This window comes from Cydia splendana, chromosome 26 (genome assembly GCF_910591565.1).
Source record: "Cydia splendana chromosome 26, ilCydSple1.2, whole genome shotgun sequence".
NCBI lineage: Eukaryota > Metazoa > Arthropoda > Insecta > Lepidoptera > Tortricidae > Cydia > Cydia splendana.
The window spans coordinates 5,188,149-5,215,122 of record NC_085985.1 but is presented as its reverse complement, the minus strand read 5'-3'; the positions used below and the strand labels follow the sequence as shown (position 1 = coordinate 5,215,122).

General features: G+C 40.0%; 2 protein-coding genes across 2 annotated transcripts in view; one reads left to right on the top strand and one right to left on the bottom strand.

Moving 5' to 3' along the window:
* The window catches only part of LOC134803553 (dentin sialophosphoprotein-like), a 31,994-nt gene extending 16,680 nt beyond the window's left edge, over positions 1-15,314 (bottom strand). The window contains exons 1-6 of the mRNA XM_063776351.1: positions 14,998-15,314; positions 12,983-13,039; positions 12,271-12,530; positions 10,388-10,617; positions 9,574-9,737; positions 1,373-1,543 (exon numbers count right to left, since the gene is read on the bottom strand). Of these exons, the coding sequence (XP_063632421.1) occupies positions 1,373-1,543; positions 9,574-9,737; positions 10,388-10,617; positions 12,271-12,530; positions 12,983-13,039; positions 14,998-15,224 (1,109 nt within the window). The 5' untranslated portion in view covers positions 15,225-15,314. The remainder of the gene's footprint in view (positions 1-1,372; positions 1,544-9,573; positions 9,738-10,387; positions 10,618-12,270; positions 12,531-12,982; positions 13,040-14,997) is intronic.
* A 1,253-nt stretch (positions 15,315-16,567) lies between these two features.
* LOC134803399 (selenoprotein S B-like) lies at positions 16,568-26,042 on the top strand. The gene is made up of 6 exons (XM_063776218.1): positions 16,568-16,595; positions 23,164-23,258; positions 23,492-23,623; positions 24,436-24,542; positions 25,157-25,253; positions 25,895-26,042. The coding sequence occupies exons 2-6, from the start codon at positions 23,168-23,170 to the stop codon at positions 25,981-25,983; spliced, it is 516 nt and encodes a 171-aa protein (XP_063632288.1). The 5' UTR covers positions 16,568-16,595; positions 23,164-23,167; the 3' UTR covers positions 25,984-26,042.
* The last annotated feature ends 932 nt before the right edge of the window (positions 26,043-26,974 follow it).

Genomic DNA, 26,974 nt, shown 5'->3' with positions numbered 1-26,974 from the left:
CTTGCTAAATTGGAAATTCTACAGCGTAAGTATTAAACCAATTTAGCTAGGACCCTGAATGGCGCAACAATCGTCGAGCGTGATGGTACATCGCGCTTAACGCTTAAACACCGTAAGGTAAGGGCCAGTTGCAACTAGGGCATGCAATATCAGTCTCGGGAAAGGTTTCAAATTTCCCGGGATTAGGTCAGGACCAGTTCCGAGAAATCCCGGGAAATCGGGAAAATTAAAATGTTATTATTTTGATCGAAATGATTATAATCAAATGATTAGTTAATATTTCTATTACTTTTTAAACTAAATCAAACTTAACGGTTGATATTTCAACTAAAATATACCTATCTGTAATAAATGTCAATATTCAAATTCAGACAATATTATCTAAGAATCAACTAACTAACTAACTAATACGGCTCAGCGACCCAAAGAGGGTCTTGGCCTCCGAAACGAAAGCACACCACTTTTCCCGATCCTGCGCCGTTTCCTGCCACTGCCACATTGCAACCACAATTAGTGAACTGATTAGCATCACTCAGCAGTGAATTATGAAACCCATACAATAAAATTATGCGAACGCTTTAACGGTGACAGACGGTTCGGTGCAACCGCCCCTTAGATAGAAAGGCGAGGTTTTAGTTCCATACATGACCAACCTCTTTCTATAAGTAAATAAATAATCTTTGTAAGTAAATAATCTTGATGTGTCTTTTAATTGTAAAACACATTTTAAAAATAAGTTACGGCAAATATGTAACAATTATGAATCTAATACGATCATTTATATTCTTCTGCTTTCATAAGTAATAGTTATTGATTTTTAAAAAGCGTTTTTCAATTAAAAGACATGTCAAGATCGCTTACCTTCTTTCAAGTTCTTTCTAATGCTAAAAAAACGAACTATAGAATCTGTATAACTTCTCTAAAGTGGGGCGTCGAGTTAGTAGTTTTTGTAGAACACTCGGGTTTTACACTCCAACCATAGTCAACAGCCGGGTCCACACAGAGCAAGCATACGCGCGAGGCAATAGGGATGTTTCCCCTACTTAAAATAAATTATTTCAAACCGTGCACGAAATAAAGCACCAGATAATTATTAGAAACACATAGATAGCTATTATTAAACAGAATTTGTATTTAATAAATCGGATTGAAATATAAAAAGTAGGTGAGTTTACCGTGACGTCACTATATTCGTTTTCATATAAATTCCATATTAGCAAATCGTTTTGACAGTTCTAAAAAAGAAGCTGATTTGACTAGTAGGAATGTAGCCTATTTCCTCGCGCACAAAACGACGAGTGTCTGTCTCGTGCCTCGCGCGCGCCGCCTCGCCGATATATGCTCGCTCTGTGTGTAATGTAATGAATCTTACCTTTTCTCCGGGGTGACGTCGGCTACACTCCTAAGCCCTAGGTGTCTGGCAAACTCCTTTAACGTGAGCCGCTGTGTCAGCAGCTTTTCTAGCGGCCCGCACCGTTTCAGGCACACCAGCGGGTTAAGTTTGTAGAACACTCGGGTTTTGTATTCCTCGTCTTTGTCAAATCTGGATAACAAAATTTTCTGTTAATATATTTTTGGCGCGAAGTTTGAGTGTTAACTTTTGGACATAAGGCCCAACAGCGCGGAAGTCGGTAAGGGTGGTATACCACCTGTCCAATATGTATTTTGTCTCACATTTTGCTTAATGAGAGAGTGAGACGCAATGGCATTGGACCAAGCATGAAATACCTCCCCCTAAGCTGTGTGTTTATAATTCAGATACTAAATGGGTGTTTGTTTGACCAATTGACTACCCATCTTGCTTTTGTACTACAATACCAAATCGTTGTGTCATTTTAGAATCTGTGGTATAAACCACAAGGCGGACACGCCATACATCAAAAATCATTTGTGTTTATATGTGTGCGCGGCACGTCTATACACGCGTCATTGTGTATGTGTGGGTAAGTCGCTTTATTGAGAGGACGCCAGAAGTCCGTCAGATTCATGTCGCGGCCAGTCGCGGGGCGAGGTAATGCGAGTCGGGGCGGGGCGGTGCGTGGCCGTTCTGTATGATCATACTATTACTTATTCTGTGGTATAAACGCAAGGTTTAGGGCAACTTTTTTGTTGACATTATTGTTGGTGGACAGTCACGACTGTCTAGGGTTCCCAAACCTACAAAACACTTCACTAAGCCTATTGAGGCCCCAGCCCAGCAGCTGGGGACCGGTAATACCTCGAGCCACTTGGACATTGCATCAACAGCAGGGGCCCGTCCAATAGTAGCTCTACCCCCTCTGCCACAAATACGGTAGTTTTAATCGAATCGAATCAGTGCAGTTCCGCACCGACTGGACCCAACCATTTGCTGCGTCCTGCAACACCGACGACGCTGCTGTATGTGTCCCGATTACACTACCTTACGAAGGTCGAGGAGATCGTAAAGTATGTACGAGTCAAGTTCGGATTCATCCTGAGGGTCGTGAAGTTGGAATCTCGACACAGTGTGAATTTTAATTCTTTTGTGCTGAGCGTTCCGACTGAACATCAAGCGACCTTCACCAAGGAGGAGTTTTGGCCGAAGGGTGTCAAGTTCCGGCGGTTCCGCGGCCGGCTCCCTGACACTGCGGGGTTGCGAACTGCATCGCAGCCATAATTGTGTGTTTTTAGTTTTAAGATATATTTTGTAATAATATGTACCTATGCTAGTTTTAAGGTATTTATCTATGGGCCAATAGTTGCCTGAAAAGAAATATTTTCATTTTCATTTTTACTCCATTTTCGAGTCAAAGTGTCTTTGTGTGACGTCCGTGTCTTTGAACGGAACAATCACGGCACGGGACCTCGCTCACCTCGTCCCCCGCAACCCCGTTTTTTTGGATGAAATAATTGCTCTAAACTCCGTCTAGAGGATTCCTAGTCTATGGGCCAGTCTTAAACTATGCTGGGGCCCTTGTGCACATAAGAATTTGGGGTCCTTTTGGAAAGTAAAGAAAGCGAATTAAACTATTTTTTTTCTACTATGACCTTCTATTTTTTACAGGTAATCAAATATAATGTTACTGTCTGCCCATACAACCATTTCCAGTCGCCGTTACGACGCGGTGTTGACACATCTTGTGTCGACACCGCCTGTTTCGGTCACAATTCCAGTCGCAGAGTCGTCGCCGTGTCGACACAGTTACCAGAAATGGGGAAGGGTCGACACATGACACAAAGTGACATAAAGTGTGGTCGCCGTGTGCACACATTGTTTCGGGTTTGCGACTACTTTATGCCAAAATCATTCGTTCATTCGTTCATTTTGTTCCTGTCAAATGGAAACTGTCAGATGGAAAAATACTTAAATAAAAATAAGTGACATTAATACGCCATCTCTAAAACGGATTACAAGACGTAATTATATATTGTTTGCATTTATATTACAATAGGACTTAAATTATTATGGGGAATTAAACTGCTCGAGTGATTTGATAAACTAAGTGTAATATAATCAACGCGCCACCACATTGTTTTAGTTTAGCCGGAAATGAAATTGTTTACTTCTCAGTGCCTGTGTTCATAACTATATTATTTGAAGCATTTTTAGTACTTCGATGCGTATACTATACTTAAATAACAGAAATAACGCTTTACATACTACGAAACTTGTTAATTATGATGTATAAATATGGTTTAAGGCTGAGAAATATTGCAGTCACAAAGTAGTTGCAATGTTTCGACTTTGTGTCGACTCTGTGTTGACACATGACACGCGCTGTCAAAAGTAATAACAAAGTTACTGGTATGTTACTGGATTTGCAAAATGGCTCCTTGTGTTGATTTGTTTTCAGATATTCTCAAAGTGTAAAAATGCCGTGGTCAGAGATGGGCATTAATCGATTAACTGTTTATTCGACTAATTAATGGAATAAAAAAAGTTAATTCTCAAATTTTAATCGCGATTAGTTTAGTCGACCTAACATAGATTGAAATTGAATTAATCTGAATATTAATCGAATAAATTATCGATTAAATCTCGATTGAAAGTTGACAGGGGGCCATTTTTGTACGTAAAAATAATAGAAATGTCTTGCATGCAGATGGTAGCAAAACACTTTGTCATAAAAGTCGAGATGGGTGTCGATATATAGGTTTTAGGGAGTGCCGATTTCGAAAATAATGACCATTTTGGAATCCGAAATGGCGGCCATGCACTGTGTCATAAAAGTCGTCATGGATGTCGTTTTATACGTTTTAGGGGGCCCCAATTTTGAAAATGATGACCATTTTGGAATCCAAAATGGCGGCCATGCACTATGCCATAAAAGTCGTCATGGGTGTCGTTTTATAGGTTTTAGGGGGCGCAGATTTCGAAAATGATAACTATTTTGGATTCCAAGATGGCGGCCATGCACTATGTCATAAAAGTCGTCATGGGTGTCGTTTTATAGGTTTTAGGGGGCCCCGATTTAGAAAATGATGACCATTTTGAAATCCAAAATGGCGGCCATGCACTATGTCATAAAAGTCGTCATGGGTGTCGTTTTATAGGTTTTGGGGGGCGCAGATTTAGAAAATGATAACCATTTTGGATTCCAAAATGGCGGCCATGCACTATGTCATAAAAGTCGTCATGGGTGTCGTTTTATAGGTTTTAGGGGGCGCAGATTTCGAAAATGATGACCATTTTGGATTCCAAGATGGCGGCCATGCACTATGTCATAAAAGTCGTCATGTATGTCGTTTTATAGGTTTTAGGGGGCCCCGCTTTCGAAAATGATGACCATTTTGGAATCCAAAATGGCGGCCATGCACTATGTCATAAAAGTCGTCATGGGTGTCGTTTTATAGGTTTTGGGGGGCGCAGATTTCGAAAATGATAACATTTTCAATTTAAAAATGGCGGCAATGCACTATGTCATAAAAGTCGTCATGGATATCGTTTTATAGGTTTTAGGGGGCGCAGATTTCGAAAATGATGACTATTTTGGATTCCAAGATGGCGGCCATGCACTATGTCATAAAAGTCGTCATGGATGTCGTTTTATAGGTTGTAGGGGGCGCAGATTTCGGTAATGATGACTATTTTGGATTCCACTTTTATGACAAAATACGTAGCCGCCATCTTGGATTATAAAATGATCATCGTTTTCGAATTCTGCACTCCCTAAAACCTATAAATCGACATCCGTGACGACGCAAGTTATCTTTATTTTCAGATCTAACAAATTGCTACAGAATACAAAGGACAAAAAAGAAGCGAGGAGGTAATGAAACAAGCAAAAATACAGATGATTCCTCGACGCAATTGGGTGATTCTTAAATTGTGTCCAGATTTTTTTTGTCATAAAAGTTTATATTTTTCACATATTACTCTCACAAGTTCCGTGACATTTCGACCTTGTAATTTTTTAAGTAAATGTTTTTGTTTATCTATGAGGATCTCACTAGAATAGTATAATCAAGGTATGTTTATATTTGATGAATGAAATAGTAACACAAAAAAAAAATATATTTGTGTCTTATATTCCTGCCGAAGACTTTTATTTTACCTTTTCCTTCTACACAAGTTTGGCCAAGTAATAAGAATTTAGGGCTCTCAATTTTATTTTGACTTCTACAACAGTAAAGCTACGAGGCCATGTTTTGGTATCGTTTTCGTATAAATTCGCAGTACCAAATTTAGTTAAGGTATCACCAGGGCCGGATTAAGCATGTCGGGGCCCCTAGGCAGTGCGAGGCTCGGGGCCTCCTACAGTCAATTCTGCACGCAGCATATTCAGTACAGGGAAATAAGTTTGCGTTTTTAATTTCAATCTTCAGGCGTCAGCCGAGCCGATCCAAATCGAACGATGTCTTTTTCGCTCTTATTGCGTGGACATAAAGCTTTATACTATCGGTTTTTGCCGATTCCGCGTCGCGTCAAGTATGGGGCTTAAGGCCAATTCCCAGTGGAATACCAAAGATGTGAGCAAAGATGTACCTCTAATGGCAAATTTTAAGCGAGGCTAAAGGCTAAGTTAAACTAGTGCCGCAAAGTTGATTTTCTCAATAGTTAATATTTTGCGAGGCTGAACAGCGATTGTCCGACCATAAGGCCTAACGCCGAGCCACATGATTAGAATCAACCTAATAATAAATAATTTCCATATGTTAAAATTACTTAAATTACTAGAGTTAGACCAAGTTAAGCCTGCAACAATTTTGATAGCACTCGCAGTATAAGTGTTATTTTAAAGGTCAAAACTTCTATGAAATTATGACGTAAGTATAAATAACACTTGCACTGCGTATGTTATCAAAATCATTGCAGACTTTTCTTGGTCTAACTCTATTCGTTCACCAGTCAAGCTAACATGTAGATAATACAGGGTCAAGTAAAGTAGCAAAAATATACGCGAGCGCAGCGAGCGCAAAATTTTTGGTAACAATATCGCAAATTGTTAAAGCGTGTTAAAGGCCGGGTATCGAATGTATCGATCTTCATCTGGGACTAAAAGTCCGAAGTGCCCCAGTGAGGCGAGCTTTCATGCGAAGTCAAAGCCGTGCTTCATCATCATCAGGCTTCAGGATAAATAGTTGAGCACAAACACGAACCAATGTCCATTGTATTAAAAAGCGAGACCGCAGTCCGAGTTTCGCGCAGCGAGGCCAAAGGCTAAGCTGAAGTAGGAGATGGGGAACACAAACCATTGGTAAATTGAGTTAAAAAGAGAGGCTGAAGGTCGAGCATTCCTATGAAAAACTGGGGACACGTTCGTCTTCTTTCTTTGTTTTAATCAATAGTCCTCGTGATTCTGAGTCGAAATACCCCAAAAGTTGTTGGTTGTTCGAAAAAAGTGAACCATTTTTCTTGAAAGCCCCTATTATTACAACTTTACAATAGGTACTAAACTGTAACGTATTGCTTCAATTTTATTACAGTATTTCATTAATTTAAAGAATGGTTAAAAAAAGCAATAACAAAGCATACTCGTTATTATAAGAATAAAAATATACCCATGAATTTTGACCGTATGCTGGAACAATATTTTATTTGGTGCGCGCTGAGCCGCCGGGGCCCCCTAGCCGAGGCGGGGCCCGTAGGCAGTTGCCTACTTTGACTTAGGGTTAATCCGGCCCTGGGTATCACATTGACACCATTCCGAAGTAAAAACATATAAACTTATTAAAATACTTTCTTTTAAACTCCTCTTCACGCTTAAACTGCTGAACAGTTTTAATTTAAATTTGGTACACATATATTTTGAGTCCCGAGACAGGATATAATAAGTTATCTCAAAAATCATCCTTTAAAGGTGTGAAATGAGGTGTAGGGGGGAATTCAGAATTGACTTCTTGAAGTTAATACTGTTTAAGTTTAGGTTTGAAGTCATGTTTTTTCATCATTTTTAACTAAATCAAAGATGTAGACCATCCCAAATTTCATATAAATCGGTTCAGCGGTTATTGATTTCCCGTACAAATTTCCACGCCACTTTTCACACCTTCAAAAGATGATTTTGGTTATAAGAGATATCCTATGTCCTGTTCCGGGACGCAAACTATTTCTATACCAAATTTCAACGAAATCGGTTCAGCGGTTAAGCGTCAAGAAGAGTTTCAAAAAAACCGGCCAAGTGCGAGTCGGACTCGCGTATTAAGGGTTCCGTACATTAAGTCCGACTCGCGCTTGACTGCACATTTCTAATAGGTTTTCCTGTCATCTATAGGTAAAGAACTATTTTGTGTATTCAGACGGACATACATACAGACGCACGAGTGATCCTATAAGGGTTCCGTTTTTTCCTTTTGAGGTACGGAACCCTAAAAAGATTTATTTTTATTTTGTGGAATGGTGTCAATGTGATATCTTAAATGGATTCAGCACCCCAGATTTATACGAAAACGATACCAAACACGGCCTAGCACCTTCACTGATATAGATATATCAAGATAAAATTGAGAGCCCTAAATAAACTTTCAAGAGCGGATATCTCAAAAACTATTCAACATATCGAAAAAATTGACGGAATAAACTTGTAACAAATTAAATTAACTTTCATTTTGTATAAGTGGCCATGTCGCTGAGATGCATAGTTTCCGAGATATAATCGAAAAACGGGAAAATGGGACCTTCAAAGCCCCCTCTCTCCCCCCCGCTCAAGGGCTACGGCCGGGGACTTTTGATATGTTCACCTCCTAACTTGTCAAACCGAGTTACGGAGTCAAAAATTGTGTTCCGAGCATTTCCCTCTACAACTTTTGGAGCATTCGTTGCCTGACCTAAGTAGCTTATTGAATTTCTTTAAAAACTTTTCTGTAAAAGGTTGACGGGTGTTGGGTGTTTATATGGTTTCGGTCGATTATTATCATTTGCATTGCCCATGATGACTTACTAGAATTACGAGCACACGAGACACTAATAGTAGTTTGACAAACCTTGGTTTTCAAGAGGTATTTTATATTGACATTTGCTGTCACAAATTTGCTGTCAGATTTAGTCGCAAACCGCACGCAAAGTGCACACAAATGTGTCGACACCTTGTTACGGAAAAGTGTAGACACGGCGACGACACTTTGTTTCGAAACAATTCTAGACACATTGTGTGGACTCTGTTACGACACATCTGACATTTAGTTACCACTTTGTGATTCTGCGACTGGAATGGTTATATGGGTGTCCTTCGGGGCCCCCTGAGGATGGGGGCCCTGGGCACGGGCCCCGTGTGCCCTTATGGTAAAGACGGTACTGATGAACAGCTACCAAATACTTTTTCACCGCTATGGGGAATATGGAATAAAAATAAAACCTTAATATGCTCCAAAGCCTCATCCAGAGCTCGGAAACCGTTGTATTTTTCAAACCGGTTTCGTTCATTCACCCGGGAACGAAAAGGATTTCGTTTCCGTTTGCCGTTACCGGTAAAAGAACTGTTCTATTGAAATACTGATTTATGACAAATTCGTTCGCCTTCCGTTTTTGTGGAACGAAACTAACCGGTTAAATTGAAAATATCGAAGCGAGATAGAACGAGTAAGTACAGTGGATTTGCGAGATGCTTTTCAAGCCAAGAGTAACCGGTATTATATCGTTCCTTGTGAACCATAAAATTCAGTTCCCTCTTCTTACCGGTTAGGAGAGAGAACGTATTTTTTTTGTTCGCGTTCCATCATTTAACCGGTTTTTTAATGAACGAAATAATATAACGGTTTGGGAACGATATTAACAGGTATTTCAAATACCGGTTCCGAGCCCTGGCCTCATCGATTTGGAAAATACTACCAACCTCTTGAGCTCCTCAGCTTCTAGTCCTGGCCAAGAACCGGCGCAGCACCCTCACGTCATGGTCATCGATTACTAGCTCCTTGCACATCTCTTTCTGCTCTGACGACGAGGAACTGCTGTCTGAGAGGAACCGCTGAGATTTGGGTGAAGGTTTAGAAAATACTACCAACCTATTGAGCTCCTCAGGTTCTACAGTCCTGGCGAGGAACCCGCGCAGCACCCGCACGTCGTGGTCATCGATCACCAGCTCCTTGCACACCTCCTTCTGCTCTGACGACGAGGAACTGCTGACTGAGAGGAACCGCTCAGATTTGGGTGAAAGTTTAGAAAATACTACCAACCTCTTGAGCTCCTCAGCTTCTACAGTCCTGGCCAAGAACCGGCGCAGCACCCTCACGTCATGGTCATCGATTACTAGCTCCTTGCACATCTCTTTCTGCTCTGACAACGAGGAACTGCTGTCCGAGAGGGACCGCTGAGATTTGGGTGAAGGGTTGTTTGGAACCTGGGCAAAGTTGAGGTAGATAAGTTCCTAAAACCGGCCAAGTGCGAGTCGGACTCGCGCACGAAGGGTTCCGTACCATTACGCGAAAAACGGCAAAAATATCACGTTTGTTGTATGGGAGTCCCACTTAAATATTTATTATATTCTGTTTTTAGTATTTGTTATAGCGGCAACAGAAATACAAATTCTGTGAAAATTTCCACTGCCTAGCTACCACGGTTCATGAGATACTGGTGACAGACAGACAGACGGACAGCGGTGTGTCTTAGTAATAGGGTCCCTTTGGGTACGCAACCCTAAAAATCAATACTGGTACTTCGTATTTCATTTGTGTTAGAGATGGTCGGAATATTATAATTATGAACCTCGGTATTTTTGTTGTTATTTTCTTTTGTTGCGGTACATCTTTTGTATTGCGTCTTTGATATGTTTATAGGACTGTTTGGTTTCTAAATACATTAAAATATATATATATATATATATATATATATATATATATATATATATATATATATATATATTTTTGCATTCGGCCAATTTATTAGGTTGAAGTGCCGAATATTTGGAGGCCGAACCAAGGAAACGGGTTTAGAAACACACACCAATACCAGTTACCAGTCTATCTATAAGTTTTTTTTTATAAACCATACCTGTTCATCATCAGAACTGGTCTGCAGCAGCGACTGCACTAACTTCTGTTCTTCTTTCCCTCTCACTACAGTCTTGGCTTTCTGCAACTTCTGCGGACTTCTTTGTGTTTCTTTGCGTGATCTTGGTCCCGGCTTCTTAGGTGTCTGTATCTGTTCCTTTATGTCTTCTGAGGAGCTGCTTTCTAGAAGACTTTGTACTAGTTTCTCTTCTTCCGGGGCTCGTACTTTTACTATCATTGGATAATAGAACATAATTATTATTAACTATAAGGAAAGTACAATTTAGTTTTTTTATTAATTTAGTGTATTTTACAAGCTTTTATTTAGTTTCACCTGACCGTTGTCTGTCTGTCTGTCTGTGTGTAATCAAATCTTGCAAGTTAAATTTGATCCACTTCCCGGTTTCAGGCCTCCGTCACACGCTCAAGGCCACGCGCTATATGCCTACCGCTCGGCGTATCGTCGACGATACAACCGACATAGGGCCGCCGAACGCCCGCCTCAGCGGCCGCACCGCATTGCACCGCGCGTTTCCCGCGCTTATGCTTCGAAATGCCGAAACCACGTAATTATTGTGCAGTAGATGGGTGAAAAAGTCAAAAAAACAAAGGAAAAAGCCTATAATAAAAATTCATCTTTTTATGGCGGGCTAAAGGTCCCACCTGAATAATTAATTATATTGAATGGTTAGAAAAAGTATTTTTAAATAATTTTGACGACGTAATAATTAATCGGCCCGGTAGCACCGTATTACAACTTTTAAAAACCGTTGATTGTCCGTTGCTTTGCTCCTGAATATTTATTAAAATTATTTACGCGATTTAGGATATTTTCAACTACTTATAAAATTTTAATAACAGAGAATTCCGAGAAATGAAAAAATTATAAATCATTATATTAAAACTAAAACATATTTGATTCGCAACATTCGTTTTATTACAATAATCATCATAGGTAAGTTAGCTACAACCCTAGCGCATTCTTACGATGACGCGTTGGCACGTGACTCGAACGGCGGGCAACACAGTCTCGACTCTTTGTGCGCGTAATTATGGTACATTTCTTCTTGTCCTGAGCAGCAGGTATTATTATTAAGGTTCTGTAGGCTATTATAGCGTAGGTATTTTTGCTTTTGTTTGGGAATGAGGTATCTGTTACGTAGTAACTATTTATTAATCTGTGCCGGTTTCCGATTGAACTGAAATTTTACATACATACGTAAGTCGGGTGACAATGCAATATTATGGTGTCATCAAGCTGATCTGATGATGGAGACCGGAGGTGGCCATAGGAACTCTGTGATAAAACAACGAAACCTAATTGTGTTTGGGGTTTTTAGAATTGTCTCGATGAGTATTAGTTGCCTGTGGAAAAAAAAGTACAGTCAGCGATAAAAGCTTGCCCCAAAAATGAAATTTTTGCCAAATACTTATTTCAGATACTGCTGTTATCTCCATACAATGCTCAAAACACAAAACTTCGCTAAATTGTATTGATGTTTTGCGTACCCGAACTATTTGAAAATCTTATATGTATAGTTTCAACAAACTTTTTATTTTGTAAGAAATAGATGATATTTTAAACTTTAGGGCCATTTAAAGAAGGTATATTTTGCGAATGAAAATGAAGAGTCAGACTCGCCCACCTTTTTAGTATTTGTTGTTATAGCGGCAACAGAAATACATCATCTGTGCAAATTTCAACTGTCTATCTATCACGGTTCATGAGATACAGCCTGGTGACAGAGACAGACAGACAGTGGAGTCTTAGTAATAGGGGTCCCGTTTTTCCCTTTGGGTACGGAACCCTAAAAAGGGATATTTGGCAAGTTCCCATTATGGTTCCCACCTAATACTTATATTGGAATACAAAAAGATACCCACCAGTTTTCTTTTGCGGTGACTTATTTTCCTTACTGTCTTCTAATAGACTTTTCACAATTAACTCCTCTTTATCTTCTACTGCCTTCTTTTGCGGAGACTTAGTTTTTTGTGTTGCTTCGTCACTCTTAATCTGCTTCGCTTTGCTGTGTGATTCTTCACTGGCGGATCTTTTTCTTTTGCGCGGCGAAGTCTCTTGGGCTTGGACAGCTAAAGAGGTTGCCTTGTCGCCTAACTCGTTGGCGTTTACATCGCATCTAGATCTAGAACACATAGGAATGATAACACGTTGACACGTTGATTTTGTAACAAAATCTATTTAAATAGATAGAAAATATCAGGAACAAATATTCGTGATACACACAACACACACAGCATTACCAGGGACCTGGGACCTTCAGCTTCTTAAGCAAGGTCACTACCGACTAGGCTAGGAGGCTGTTAATCTTCTTCTTCTTTTCATCCTGTTACCTGCTGTGTGTCATCCTGCTGGGGTGTAGGGCTCGAACGAATCATATTCTTTCACTGATTCCGATACAAGGCAGCTTGGGTAGCCTCCTCCCACCCCACCCCCAATATACCTTTTGCTCCACAGAACGGCGCCAAGTAAATTTATGGCGACCATGTCTCCATTTGCCGAGCATCGTCCAGGTGAGGGCCACGTCGGATAGGTGGGTGTCAGGCTATTAATACTTAAAATAATATTAGTTAGTACCTGGAATGATGGCGATGCTGGGAGCAGCAGCGGTGCGCGCGCACACTCTCTCGCCGCCTGCACACAAAACATCATTATATACACACACAAATAAACACACTATTATAGAGTTAGTTAATTAAACCTTTTGACGGATTACAAAAAATCCACAATTCAAGTCTCTTTGCTATTTAATAGTCCTAAAAATTGTATGTAAGAAAAACATATAAAAATGATCTGGGTGGTCATTTTAGTTTTACAATGCAGATTCTGCCCTATAAAGGGTCAATAACAGTTGAAATGGCGATCTCCAAAACTTTTCTACAATTTTCTTTCAGTGTTCTCGGAATGAAAATCAATTTCAAAAACAGAAGTAAACCATTCACTGTGGGTGGTAAATTGAAGCAGATTGGGCCTTTGGAAAGAGGCCACTTTTGGGCATTTCTCCCACTCCTAAGGGGTTGTGCACAAATCATGCGAGGTGTTTTCTTTTTGATCCCCCCTCCCCCTTGGTGATATTTGGTGAGCCAAAAGGCTACCCCCCTCCCCCACATAACCTCAAGTGTATTTTTTTTTTAATTCCATACGACCGGTCAAGGCCACACGCTCCAAAATTTAAAGAAAGAAAGACATTTATTCCATAAAACACACATACACAGGACAATAAGATGAAAGAAATAAGATAATTAGAACAGCAAAACAAAGATTATATAGCAAAATAAAGGTATTTTTTCTTAGTTTCGGCATGTTTCGTTAGCTGTAGAAAAATACACGTGAAGTCTCCATATCCCCCTCCCCCAAAGTGATCTGTCGTGAAACCCCCCCTCGCGTGATTTGTGCACAAGCCCTAATGAACAAAGTAAACAGTCGCTTGCAACAGGTTTTAGCCAACAGAAGCTCTAGGGCCGTATGCAGCTCTTTATGTAATTGTTTTTCAAGACACTGAAGCTTAACATAGAGAGGACATAAAGTAGTCATTTTGTAGCTCTTTTTGAGTTCTATAACTTTTTTGTGTTTTGTATCTGTATTTTTTATGTAATTCGACATTAAGAGACCATATACATCTCTTAGTAATTGTTATATGTTACATTGAATTGTTAGTTTTATTTTATAAAATTGTTGATGTTATTATTTTTGCTTGTATGTAAATTCAATGATGACGTGTAAAAGTGCCCTTGTGGCCTATTTCCTGAATAAATGTTGATGTTTGATGTTTGATGATTTTTTACCATGGTTGGCTCTTCTCTTCAAGATTGCCGAGTAGATTAGCATACCATGTCTAGAGTGGTACCAGTGGTACCAATATCAGAGTAATTTAATTTGACGGAAGAGCAATGGGAGATGGGAGGGAGGTTTCACCATACTATAAAAAAGTTAGAAGCATCAAGATTTCTCAATACAAGCTGTATGTAGCATGTCCAAGCTACTAAAATGCATATAAAGGTCCCGTTTTTAGCTACGGAACCCTAGAAAAAGCTATTGTTAGTCTTATATGACCTTTGAATGCAATATGATTTAAATTGGAGGATGTTGATTTGCACAGTAGCATCTGGATAATTTTTTGACTAAGCAAACGCTTATCAGCCTATAATATTAGGTCATTACCTATGAAATTGGCGTTTTGTTCGGAGAATTTCAACGAAACACGAATTTCCATACAATTAATTTTGCGGATATTTTTTTGATGGCTAATTCAAACCAAACAAAATTTTTCCAGTAATTTTTGACACCTTTAAGGTATGTTTTCAATATCTCCATTTCTTGAAAATTGGTACCATTAGAAAAATATAAGTAATTTTAATACTCGAACCGACAGCACATGAAAAGACCTATTTTCAAGGCTTAATTCTGAACACTTAACAATAAAAAATAACAATTAATTGTATGTAAAATCGTTGTTTATTGAGTGCACTGTAGTTTTATTGTAATTGTGTATGTACTTTTGTAAAAAAAAAAAAACTAGGATCAGACTTATATCTATGAACAAAAACGCCAATTTCATAGGTAAGGACCTAATATTATATAGTATTAGTTACTTATGACGTCGCCGGTGAAGTAGAGGCGCGGAATCCCGCGCAGCGCCGCCGGCACCGGCCGCCAGCGCCCGCAGCGCCCGCAAGATAGTCGCAGTGCGTCCCACTTCCAACTTTCCGCCGCGTAAGTAGCAAAAACGCGCGCGTTGACGAAAGCCCTCCACGCGGCCCCGCCGCATGTCCACTTCGCACCAACGCCCGCCGGCGTAAATAAAGTACTTATTCGGCATCTTGGCCGGCACACTACACTTTAGAGGCCACTAATTCAGTAAAATATAGCTAATTAAACTTTTAGCAAATACGCGGCGTCCACGGTTTGACATTTGCACTACTATTGTTTTTTTTTAATCATTTGTTTGCGGGTAAGGATCGTTTGAGGTAGTTATTAACACGCCGTGTTTTAAAATAAATCATAGAAAAAAATTAAACCAATGTATACTCATGCCAGAGGTGTGCTAGAGTCACTATTTTATAATGGCCAATCATATAGCCCCCTCCGGCCCCTCCAGACTATGTGCGTGAATCGCGGCGCGACGTCGCGGAGCGAACATATCGCGAAGTTGACGTATGACTCCACACTCGCACGCTTCACGGCGATTTCGCAGTTTGGTTTGCGGCAAAATGGCGGAAAAGCATCAGCTGATCGAGTTTAACTGTTAGTTATCTATGGCATCATACGTGATTTAGCTGTTTTTGTTTTATTGTAAAACCGTAAAATACAGCTGCTTAATATAATATATCATAATAGAATTAATATTTATCTTGCCACAGAGGAGCCAAAATATTGTGTAATGTGGAGTCTTGCAAGTTCGCGCTTCGCGTCTCCTTTGACGCGGGCCGAAATACCGACAAAAAACGGAGAACAAGGCGCGAAGGCGTGAACAATCGGCGAAATCGACTCCACACTCGTGTTCGCGGCTTCGCGCCGCGAATTGCGCATGAGTGTGGAGGGCGCTTATCGTCCAAAGTAAAGGCTCCTCTTCACGTTGGGCCAACGCCAACGAGGGACGCATTTATGCGTTAGAGGGAGCAAGTGATATTGCTATCTCATTCTACCGCATGGCTGCGTCCCTCGTGGGCGTTGGAGTTGGCCCAACGTGAAGACACAGATTAATAAATAGTGTGAAGAGGAGCCTTAAAATATGACGGTGACGCACTCTCGCCCGATTGGTCTAAATACTGTACGCCAAAAAAGTCCGAATTGTACAACAAATTTATTGTTAACAAGGAATAAGATAAATGAATCAGAGCCATGAGCCATAGTTTTATTTCATTTATTTTAAGTAATATTTACACGTAATTTCAATCAAAAACTAATTTTTGGCAACAGTAATTGATGAGTGTAATTATTACATTTATATCTAAAATATTTGTCATTAATTTGGACCTCTCTTTGTGGCATGTCATCATTAGGGCTACCGCGAAAACCGAAATTCGCAAATTGCGGGGATCTTACTCTTTTACTCCAATGAAGGCGTAATTAGAGTGACAGAGAAAAATGCCCGCAATTGACGATTTTCGGTATTGGCGGTAGCCCTACATGTCATGATGTCATTTGTTATTTAGTCCTGTCATTGGGTGTTCTATTACAACAAAAGTATGTAAGTTTCTTTGAAAATAGTAAATACGAAATAAATATTGTTCTAATTTCCTATTCCCCAATTCAAATAGCAGCACGTATAACGTTTTCCACAATCCACACATAGATTGCCATCAAAAAGGTTAGTAACATCATTTATACTTATTCTAATTTGTCTGCGAGACCGCAGAAATGATATTTTGCTATTATTTCGAAATATTGTTAAAAAACAGGATGCTCCTGATAAGACAACGTTGATGTATAGTTCGTATTATTTTAGTCACGGATGTTCGTATTATATTTGTGAAGTATGTTCTATCCAAACATACCTTCTTTCAGAAGACTAACCGCTATGGCAATCGTTGCCATAGTAGCAAGATCCTCATGAGAAAAAACATTCGTGTCAAATAACTTGAATATACTTCAAATAACATATCATTGTACTAAGACGTATTAAATATAATAATTAAAAATGCTTCAGCTTTATTGTTCTAAACGTAAGTATTTCACATAAACGTGAGAACTTCACATGGTAGCAGAGGTGAAACTGTAAGTACGAGTACCAAGTCGAAATGTCGAACATAAAAATCGATCCACTCACGAAGGATAATTACGACACTTGGGTAATTCAAGCCGAAGCCGTCCTAGTACGACATAAATTATTTAAATATGTTGAAACAGCCTTGGCTGCTGATGCAACTGCCGATACAAAAGAAAAGGATCGATTAGCAAAATGTGAACTCGTCCTGATTATCGCTCCGTCCGAGCTTAAACAAATTAAAAACTGCGGCACTGCTAAAGAAGTATGGGACAAATTAAAGAACACTTATGCCAGTAAGGGACCTGCGCGTAAAGCGACCCTACTTAAACAGCTGATCCTAACTAAATTAGACAATCAAGATGTACGAGCACACTTGAACAAATTTATGGACACAGTTGACAAGCTGGCTGATATGGACGTTACTATAAACGAAGACTTGTTAACCATCATGATGTTATACAGTCTCTCTCCCGAATATGAGAATTTCAGGGTTGCAATTGAAACGCGGGACACTCTACCTAAGCCAGATGAGCTTAAAACGAAAATTCTAGAAGAGTTTGAAGCCCGGCATAACAATAACGTAACCAATGATGACGTACCTGGATCCTCATATCAAGAAGAAGCATTATACGCTTCCTGTAAAATTTGCAAGAGAAAAGGCAACATTTTCAAACGAAGAACGCATAAAATTTGTACAAGCTGCTGGAATAAAAATAATGAGAAACCACAACAAAAACAAAAATCTACATCTCATCGAAACCACATCGCTTCGCAGCAATGTCTTCTAACAAAAAATAAGAAGCTCGAAGACAGCAATTGGATTGTGGACAGCGGCTGTACCTCTCACATGACGTTCCAAAGAGGCCTGTTTAAGAAAATTGAAAAAACATCCAGTCAACTAAACTTCGCAACTGAAGAGTTTACTGCAGACATTGAAGGGAAAGGTACAGTCTCTTTTATTACAAAAAATGGCAGCGGTGATGCACTCACACACCTGAAAGACACACTATACGTACCTAGCTTATGCACCAACCTAATGTCTGTCAGCAAGATAACGGACGCTGGATGTACAGTTCTATTCACAAAAAACAAGGCAATAGTAAACAATCAAAAAGCTAAGATTATTCTCACTGCCTACAAAGAAAACGGTCTCTATTATATTAAATCAAGCAAGCATGAGTGCTACAACCTGGCCACTGATGATGATGAAACACCTGCAATTACCACAAAAATTGAATCATCTAGCATCGAAGATTGGCATAAGAAATTGGGACACATGAACACCAAAGACATGAAATTTGCACTTCAAAATCAAAACATAATTGGCTTGCAATTTAATCCTAAAGAGACATTACCGGAATGTGAAGCGTGCATTCAAGCAAAAATGCATCGAGTACCGGCTCCTCGCGAGAAAACAACTCAAAGAACGACTGAACGCTTACAAATTGTTCACTCTGACGTTTGTGGACCTATACGAACTCCCACAATAGGCGGTAACAAGTACTTCGTCACATTCATCGACGATTACTCCCGATACAGTCGAGTTTACCTGCTGAAATGCAAGAGCGAAGTCTTGGAAAAATTTAAAGAGTTCAAAGAGTTAACAGAAACGCACACGGGGAACAAACTGAAGGTATTACAATCCGATAATGGCACCGAATATATCAACAGGGACTTTGACGCTTATCTGAAACGCTGCGGGATACAGAGAAGACTTAGTGCCCCGCACACAGCGCACCAAAATGGATTAGCAGAAAGAAAAAATCGTACCCTGATTGAAAAAGCTAGAGCCCTAATGATTGACGCAAACGCGCCACTAAAATGCTGGGGTGAAGCAATCATGACAGCGAACTATTTGTCTAACAGGAACTTAAACAGTGCTATAGAAAACAAAACACCATTCGAACTATGGGTTGGTAGAAAACCAATAATTCACCACCTGTATATATTTGGCTCTAAAACTTTTGTTCTCATCAAAGGCACCAATGGTCACAAATTCGCACCAAAAGCAATTCCTGGCATGTTCGTTGGCTACTCTGAAACATCAAAAGCATTCAAGATTCTTCTACCATCCAAAAACAAAGTGGTAATATCGAAGGACATCCGTGTGATGAAATCCATGTTTTACGACAACACAAACAAAAACGACATCACCAATATTTTCAACAAAGATTGTTCCTTCGAATCTCCAGAACCTTCAAAACCGTCAAGATTACCACGTAAGCAAGTAACAATACAGCTTGACGACAATGAAGATGGAGAAGTCACACCAGTAAACGACAGTAGCGACACGGAAGACGAAGATCTCGATGATACGTTGCAACCAAACTCGGTCAACAGCACTGGAGAAGTTCAACAATCGGAACCACAAAACTATGAAAGCGAGTACGAATCTCTTTCCGGTTCCCACAACTTTATCGATGATGACGAACCTTCTGATATTGAAGATGTAGAAGATCTAAATGAAACAATTGATACACATGCTTCAACTTCAACTCCACCTCGAACTTTGAGAGACAGGTCTACCATCGCAGCTCCAAAAAGGTACGACGATTTTATTTTGGCTGCAGCTGAAGAAGTTGAAAATCTTCATAAACCGAAGGAACCTGAAACTTTCAAAGAGGCTATGGAATCGCCAGACAGCGAAAAATGGCAAGAAGCAATGAAAAGTGAAATCAACTCATTGAAAGACAACCAAACATGGGATCTGGTCGAGCTACCCAAAGGACGCAAAGCCCTGCCATGCAAATGGGTATTTAAGTTAAAAATGAACCCCGATGGTTCCGTCGAGAGGTATAAGGCCAGAATGGTCATCAAAGGCTATTCCCAGATACCTGGAGTGGACTACGACAGAACGTTCAGCCCAGTGGTTCGTCTGAGCACCGTACGTTCACTGCTTGCTGTCGCTACTCGTGAAAACCTGAATCTGACACAGTTCGACGTGACGACCGCCTTCCTAAACGGTGAAGTTAAGGAAGAACTATATATGAAACAGCCCGAAGGTTATCGTGATGGAACTAAAAGAGTCTGTAAATTAAAACGCAGCCTTTATGGATTGAAGCAAGCGCCACGCTGCTGGAATACCTGCATAGCAGAGTTTTTACTGAAAACTGGATTCAAGCAGAGTGAAGCGGATCCATGCCTATTCACGCGAACCAAAGGCCAATCCAAGGTCGCTATAGCTCTTTACGTGGACGATGGACTTGTAGCGCACAACTCAACGACAGCAGGTGACGAGTTTTTAAAGGAACTAAAAGCTAGATTCAAAATCACAACAAAACCTGCGTCTTACTTCCTTGGAATGGAAATAAACGTGCAAAAAGACTCCATATCTCTATGCCAAAAGTCATACATCAAGAAAATCCTAGAAAAATATGGAATGTCACATTGCAAGTCAGCACCATCACCCCTGATCAAAGATAATGATGCGGGAGCGGATGAAAACATGAAGTCGAACTTCCCTTATAGGCAAGCCGTAGGCGCTTTGGCATATCTGTCCGTAGGTACAAGGCCTGATATCTCCTACGCTGTTGGAGTTGCCTCGAGACATCTAGAAGCACCTACAAAGGAAGATGTAATGCTAGTTAAGCGCATCTTCAGATATCTGAAAGGGACCAAAGAAAAGGGCCTAATATTTACGAAAAAGTCAACGCCGCACTTGGTCTGCTACAGCGACGCAGATCATGGAGGAGACCAGTCTACTGGACGATCGACTTCCGGTATGGTATGCTTATTCTCTGGCGCCGCTATAAGCTGGAGAAGCCAAAAGCAAACCACAGTTTCCATTTCTTCAACAGAGGCTGAAGTCATAGCGGCGAGCGAAGCGGCTCAAGAAATACTATGGCTGAATCGATTGTTTAATGATCTAACAAAAACGGAAAAGCCAGTCCTAAACTTGGACAACAAGTCAGCAGTCTACTTAGCGCACAACCCCAAATACGAATATCACAAGCGCACCAAGCATATCAAACTCAAACACTTCTTTGTTAGAGAATGTGTAAGCAATGAAGAGTTCAGTGTCAAACAAGTTTCTGGCGAAGTCCAACTCGCTGACATATTTACCAAGCCGCTATTCGGGCCCAGACTACAGGATTTGAGTTCCAGAATGGGACTTAAGAATTTAACCTAAAATTCTTAAAGCTTCCGAGGGTGTGAAGTATGTTCTATCCAAACATACCTTCTTTCAGAAGACTAACCGCTATGGCAATCGTTGCCATAGTAGCAAGATCCTCATGAGAAAAAACATTCGTGTCAAATAACTTGAATATACTTCAAATAACATATGCATTGTACTAAGACGTATTAAATATAATAATTAAAAATGCTTCAGCTTTGTTGTTCTAAACGTAAGCATTTCACATAAACGTGAGAACTTCACAATATTCGTATTTATGATTTGAATAGGAAGGAATTTTCATTAACATTGCTATTTGCATTACTAACATTGTAAGTAAATTGCTTTTCACCACACCAGCTCGGAAAGGCTTACTTTGCACTTCAAAAACTGATAGCAAAGTTGCATTTTATTCACATGTGAGGCAAAGTAATCAAATGCAAATTTTGAGTTATTTTCTTATGTTTGCTGGTAGAATTGACTTTTAAATGATGATTTTGGATGATAAATATTTAAAAACTTCATTTGGATTTGATTTGGTTTGATTTTGTTTGATATTTTACATTTAATATTTGCTTCGGGTTGGTGTGGTGAAAAATGTTGTGTTTCACTCGGAGGCAAATTTTGTTTAACCCTCGTGCTTTGAAACCCTCGCAACGCTCAAGATTCCATTTTCGAACCACTCGCTACGCTCGTGGTTCAACTTTGGAATCTTTCGCTTGCTCGGGTATCAATATTAGCACGAGCGGTTAAACAACAACTTTGCCCCCTTGTAAAACAAATAACTATTAATTAGTTTGGTTAACTGGGTCACCTAGTTGCACATGCCGGACTTGCCATTTTTCTCTAGACACCTAACAATATATTAAGCATAGTAAAAATGGCAAAAACAAATCCCAGCTCCAAAGGGGCATGGCCTGTATCTATGAATGAATCCGATTTGTAATGTGTCCATGCAATATTAGGTTCCCAGCTTTATTGTGACAATAAATGGTGTATACCATAGTCTAATAAAACATGGTCTTCTCTTCCCAGAGTGACACAAGCCTACATCACGATAACATTGCCACTTTATATAGCGCTATTGCATATTATTATATAGCACTGTCGCATGATGACGTAGGCTTGTGTCAGTCACGTGGTCGGAAGAGAGTACCAGGCGGAGTATATTATTATACCATGGTGTATACAGTGTAGTCCTCCTCCATTTTGTTGATGGTGAACCAGGGATTGGAACCGGTTCTTTGCAAAAACTTCCCCAAACCATTTTCGAATTATTTTATACTCGAAATGTAGGACTCAGTTGTGTATTTAGGTAACAACTTCGTATTATTAGATTGCCCAATTAGAAATGAAATAATTAACAAAGATCGGAAAAATACTGTTTTCGTTCCCATACAAAAAATACCAGTATCTGATCCCTGGGTGACCCTAGTGGTTTGATTGCCATTCTTTTCTTAAGTGAGATCTTATATGGGTGGCCAAATTTGGTCTTGGAGAATCTATGACACCCATGACAGTAGAGTTGCCCAGTCACATTGTACGTGTATTTCTGGGAGGGCTTAGGTCTATTTTTGCATATGGCCTTTGTATCCAGAATTGAGAGGCAAACCTAAAATGCAATGTCAACCATGGTAAACGCAACTATGGGGTTATTGCGTCTATTGGAGCTATTTTTAGGGTTCCGTACCCAAAGGGTAAAACGGGACCCTATTACTTAAAGACTCCACTCTCGGTCCGTCCATCTGTCACCAGGCTGTATCTCATGAACCGTGATAGCTAGGCAGTTGAAATTTTCACAGATGATGTATGTCTGTTGCCGCTATAACAACAAATACTATAAAGTACGGAACCCTCGGTGGGCGCGTCCGACTCGCACTTGTCCAGTTTTTTTAAACAACATGAACCCGGTTGACCATATCTAATTTGTTACAGAACCATGGATTACGAGTTTATGGACGACAGTCAAGTTGTGAAGGAGCAGAGGAGCTCCTGGTTCTTCCAGATGATCTATGACTGGTTCACTTTTCGTAAGTATTTTCTGGCACAGGGTTGATTGGGGATTTAATGGATACCTAGGTCAAAATAGTTACTTTTTGAAAGTTTAAGGGCGACTTGCACCATCCACTAACCCGGGGTTAACCGGTTAAACCTGGAGTTACCATGGTTACCAGTACAATTTGACACTGGGTTAGTGGGATGGTACAAGTGAGCCTAAGATGACCAACCAGACTACATAGTCACTGCCAACATTTTGTTACAGAGGCGAACTTCCTGATCAACTACGGGTGGCAATGCCTCGGGGGGCTCATCATAGCTGTCATCATTTGGAACTGGCTGCAGCCCAAGATTGAAGCGTGGAAGCAAGCTAGGGAAGACGCTGCGTACCACAAAGGCAAGAGTTATCTGTATTATATTTAAAAGTGGTGGTGGCCGAGTGGATATGACATCCGACTTTCAATCCGGAGGTTGCTGGCTAGCTCGTAACAAAGAGTTTTTCGGAACTTATGTACGAAATATTAATATTTACCACTAGCTTTTCGGTGAAGGAAACACATTGTGAGGAAACCTGCATACATCTGGGAAGAAATTCAAAGGTGTATGTGAAGTCCCCAATCCGGATTTGGCTAGCGTGGGGACTATAGCCCAAGCCCTGTCACGCGTGAGAGGAGGCCTGTGCCCAGCAGTGGGAAGTATATAGGCTGAAATTATTATAAATAAGTATTATATTCTTATTTTTGTATCTAAAATATAAAAACAGGGATTATATAAATATATGTACATGCAAAGTAGGGTACTCACTAGTAAGCACTAACCTAACGTAACAGATACAGTAAATTGTATACTGTGTAACATATATATGTAGATAGGTATAAGTGCTTTAGTCAAATAACATAATCAGCAAAAGATCTCGCACATTTCAGACCTGCTAGCATGAGTTGCAATCTCACGCGCGACTCCATACATCTAGCGCGACTTCAAGTATGGATTCGCGCGGGAGAACGCAACTCATGCTAGCCGGTCAGGAGCTAAGAATTTTTCTCTATCTTGCTTCCACATTTTCCTTTTTTTTGTAACGAGAAACATAGATAGTATATATATATAGCAAGGATAATTACGGGAACGAATTTGACATCCCCGGAAATAAGCTAAAATATAAGTAGCAGCTAAAAACAACAAGTTCAATTGATAGAATTGAATTTTCAGACCCTGATCGTATGTTGGCACGTGAGGAGGCAGTCAGAAGAGCACGGGAGCGGCAGGAGCAGAGACTGAGGGCCGACTCCGCGCGGGCGGCCGAGCTGCAGAAAGAGGTGGGACATTGTCGAGGATACCTCTTTATTTGCTATTTAAGCGTTTCTTTTATTTTTTGCCATTTTATATATTGTGACCTTTTTTGCCACTTTTGTGTTATCTCTAGTCAGGATCGCGAGCCCTTTTCATCCTTATAGGAGAAAAAAAGTGTCCTAAAATTTCCATACATTTTTATAACTTTCCTTTTTGTTACCGCCATACAAAGTGTATGGGGACTATGGGGAAATGGTAACACAATAGGAATAAAATCTCTGGGACATCTTTTTATCCCATTAGGATCGAAAGAGCTCGTGATTCTGAGCAGAAATAACACAAAAGTGGCAAAAAAGGTCACAATAAATAAGAATGGCAAAAAATAAAAGAAACACTCATTTAGGATGAGGTGTAAGGAGTCAAGAGCGCTAGAGTTGCAGGAACAGAGACTCAGGGCCGACTGAAAGAGGTGGGCATGAAAAACAAGAAAATTGCTATATCGATGGTGAAATATTTGCAACAACACAAACAAACGTTTTGGATGTTAGAAAATAATTTAAAGTTTTGTATAAGATTGCAGCGCTATCCGTGTTGAGTTTTACGCGTTTATCACACTCAGTAAAACATGCTTGTTTTGCAGAAAGAAGAAAGGAAGAGGCGAGAGGCCATCGAGCTACTAGAAAGGCATGGCCGCCTGCCCGGCGCCGGCGGCCGGCGGCTCGGGTCCGCCGATGATGGTGAGTTGTACTCACTAATATTTTCAAACTTAAACTTAGAACTCGTAGGTTCGTGATCGTGTTCTTCTCTCACTCTCACTGAGCGTAAGCGTGAGCGAGATAGATGTGCGTGCTCAGTTTTTGAATTTTAATTTGTTGTAAGTTTCAACAAAAAAAGTAATCGATGAGTTCCCTCAAAAATAATAAAAAGGCATATTTTTAGTTTTTGTGCATAAATTGTTACAAATTTCTAAAGTGCATTTTAGATGTTCGTGAATTTTTTATATCGAGCGAAAGTCAAAAAATCAGGATTCGTATTGATGAAGTCACTAGATAAAAACCTCAAAATTGCTAATTAATTTTTTGGCAATCGTATTGTGATCTATAAAGTGGTACCTAAGCTCTGAACCTACGGCGCCTTAAACTTAAACTCGGACACTTATTTAGAAAATAGGCCACTATGGCACTTTTTCACGACAAAAAAAATATAGTCCTACTTGTATCTCATGAATAGCGGCGTTGCGTGAACAAAAGATGAAGCTCCTCGCTTTGGACCGGAAACTTGGATGGAACTATGGATTTTGGACCAAAAATTTGTGTGACGCGTATACATTGTATGTAACATGTCTGAGTTTTATTATTGAATTGTTGTGTTGTCGCAGGCTTCCTGCCGCTCAGCGGCGGCGCGGGGGGCTCCTCCTACCGCGCGCCCAAGCGCTCCGCCTGCGGGGGCGGCGGCTGCGGCCGCTAGGCCTCTAGGCCTCTAGGCCTCTAGCCGCAGTATCACACTGCACCGAGCGCCACGGAACATTAACTTTTTTTTCGAAAATCACGAATCACAAAGACTATCGATTTAAAAAGAAAAAAAATGTGTCCCAAAAATAATGACAGTTTTGTAACGCATTTTCATCTTTAAATAACCCAATAGTTTATGGTTTTTCAAGAAAAAAAGCAATTGGTACCATTTTTTCTGAAAACCCCCGCATACAAACGTACTTCTCATTTTCCTCTGTGGATAATAACATAAAAAAATTACGCTATTTAATATACATTATTATTTTATTAATTTAGAAATTTAAATCGGGCAACAAGGCCCATATTACAAATACCTTACAGACTAACATACATATGTATTTTATAAACATTAAAACTAAACACTATTTAGTCGACAAAACGGCGTGGCTCCGTTACATCGGCTGCTCTTGTGTCGGATTCGGCAGTTTGCCCCGGAACCTCCGAAAAACATCTTTCGGCCAGAAGTCGGCGCACTCGATGGTCCAATATATGCCAATTCGATTACTATAAAGAAAGTCTGTATCTTTAGGTATTTAAAAAAGAGTAAACAAAATCTACCCTCAAAATACCATCGATTTTCTTGTTTCGCGGTAGACTCCCAGGGGGCCGATTTTTGAAATTCGACCGCTCGATTTCATGTATTTCGTTGAATAATATCTCCAGTACTAGGCATTTAAATTCTACTAATTGAATAGAAAACGAGTGGCCAATACCACTAGATTCCCAATTTCTATCGCTCGTATTTCAAAAATTAGCATCTCACCGTTTTCCGAGTGACGAAATCGCACGATCGAAATTCAAAAATCGCCACCCAGATTGTGATGGATACTAGTTGTGGCGCCCCTACGCAGAGTTTTGCGTAATATTCCCTATTCTATACTCGAACCATTGATTCAAAATGGCCTGCCTGCCAAATATACAAATATTGGGCCGCTAATGATAAAAAG

Excerpts from the sequence above, each read along its gene's own strand:
- LOC134803399 (XM_063776218.1), top strand. The coding sequence starts at position 23,168 with ATGGATTACGAGTTTATGGACGACAGTCAAGTTGTGAAGGAGCAGAGG. Across the intron at positions 23,259-23,491 it reads CTATGACTGGTTCACTTTTC|AGGCGAACTTCCTGATCAAC; the intron begins GTAAGTATTTTC and ends ATTTTGTTACAG. Across the intron at positions 23,624-24,435 it reads AGACGCTGCGTACCACAAAG|ACCCTGATCGTATGTTGGCA; the intron begins GCAAGAGTTATC and ends TTGAATTTTCAG.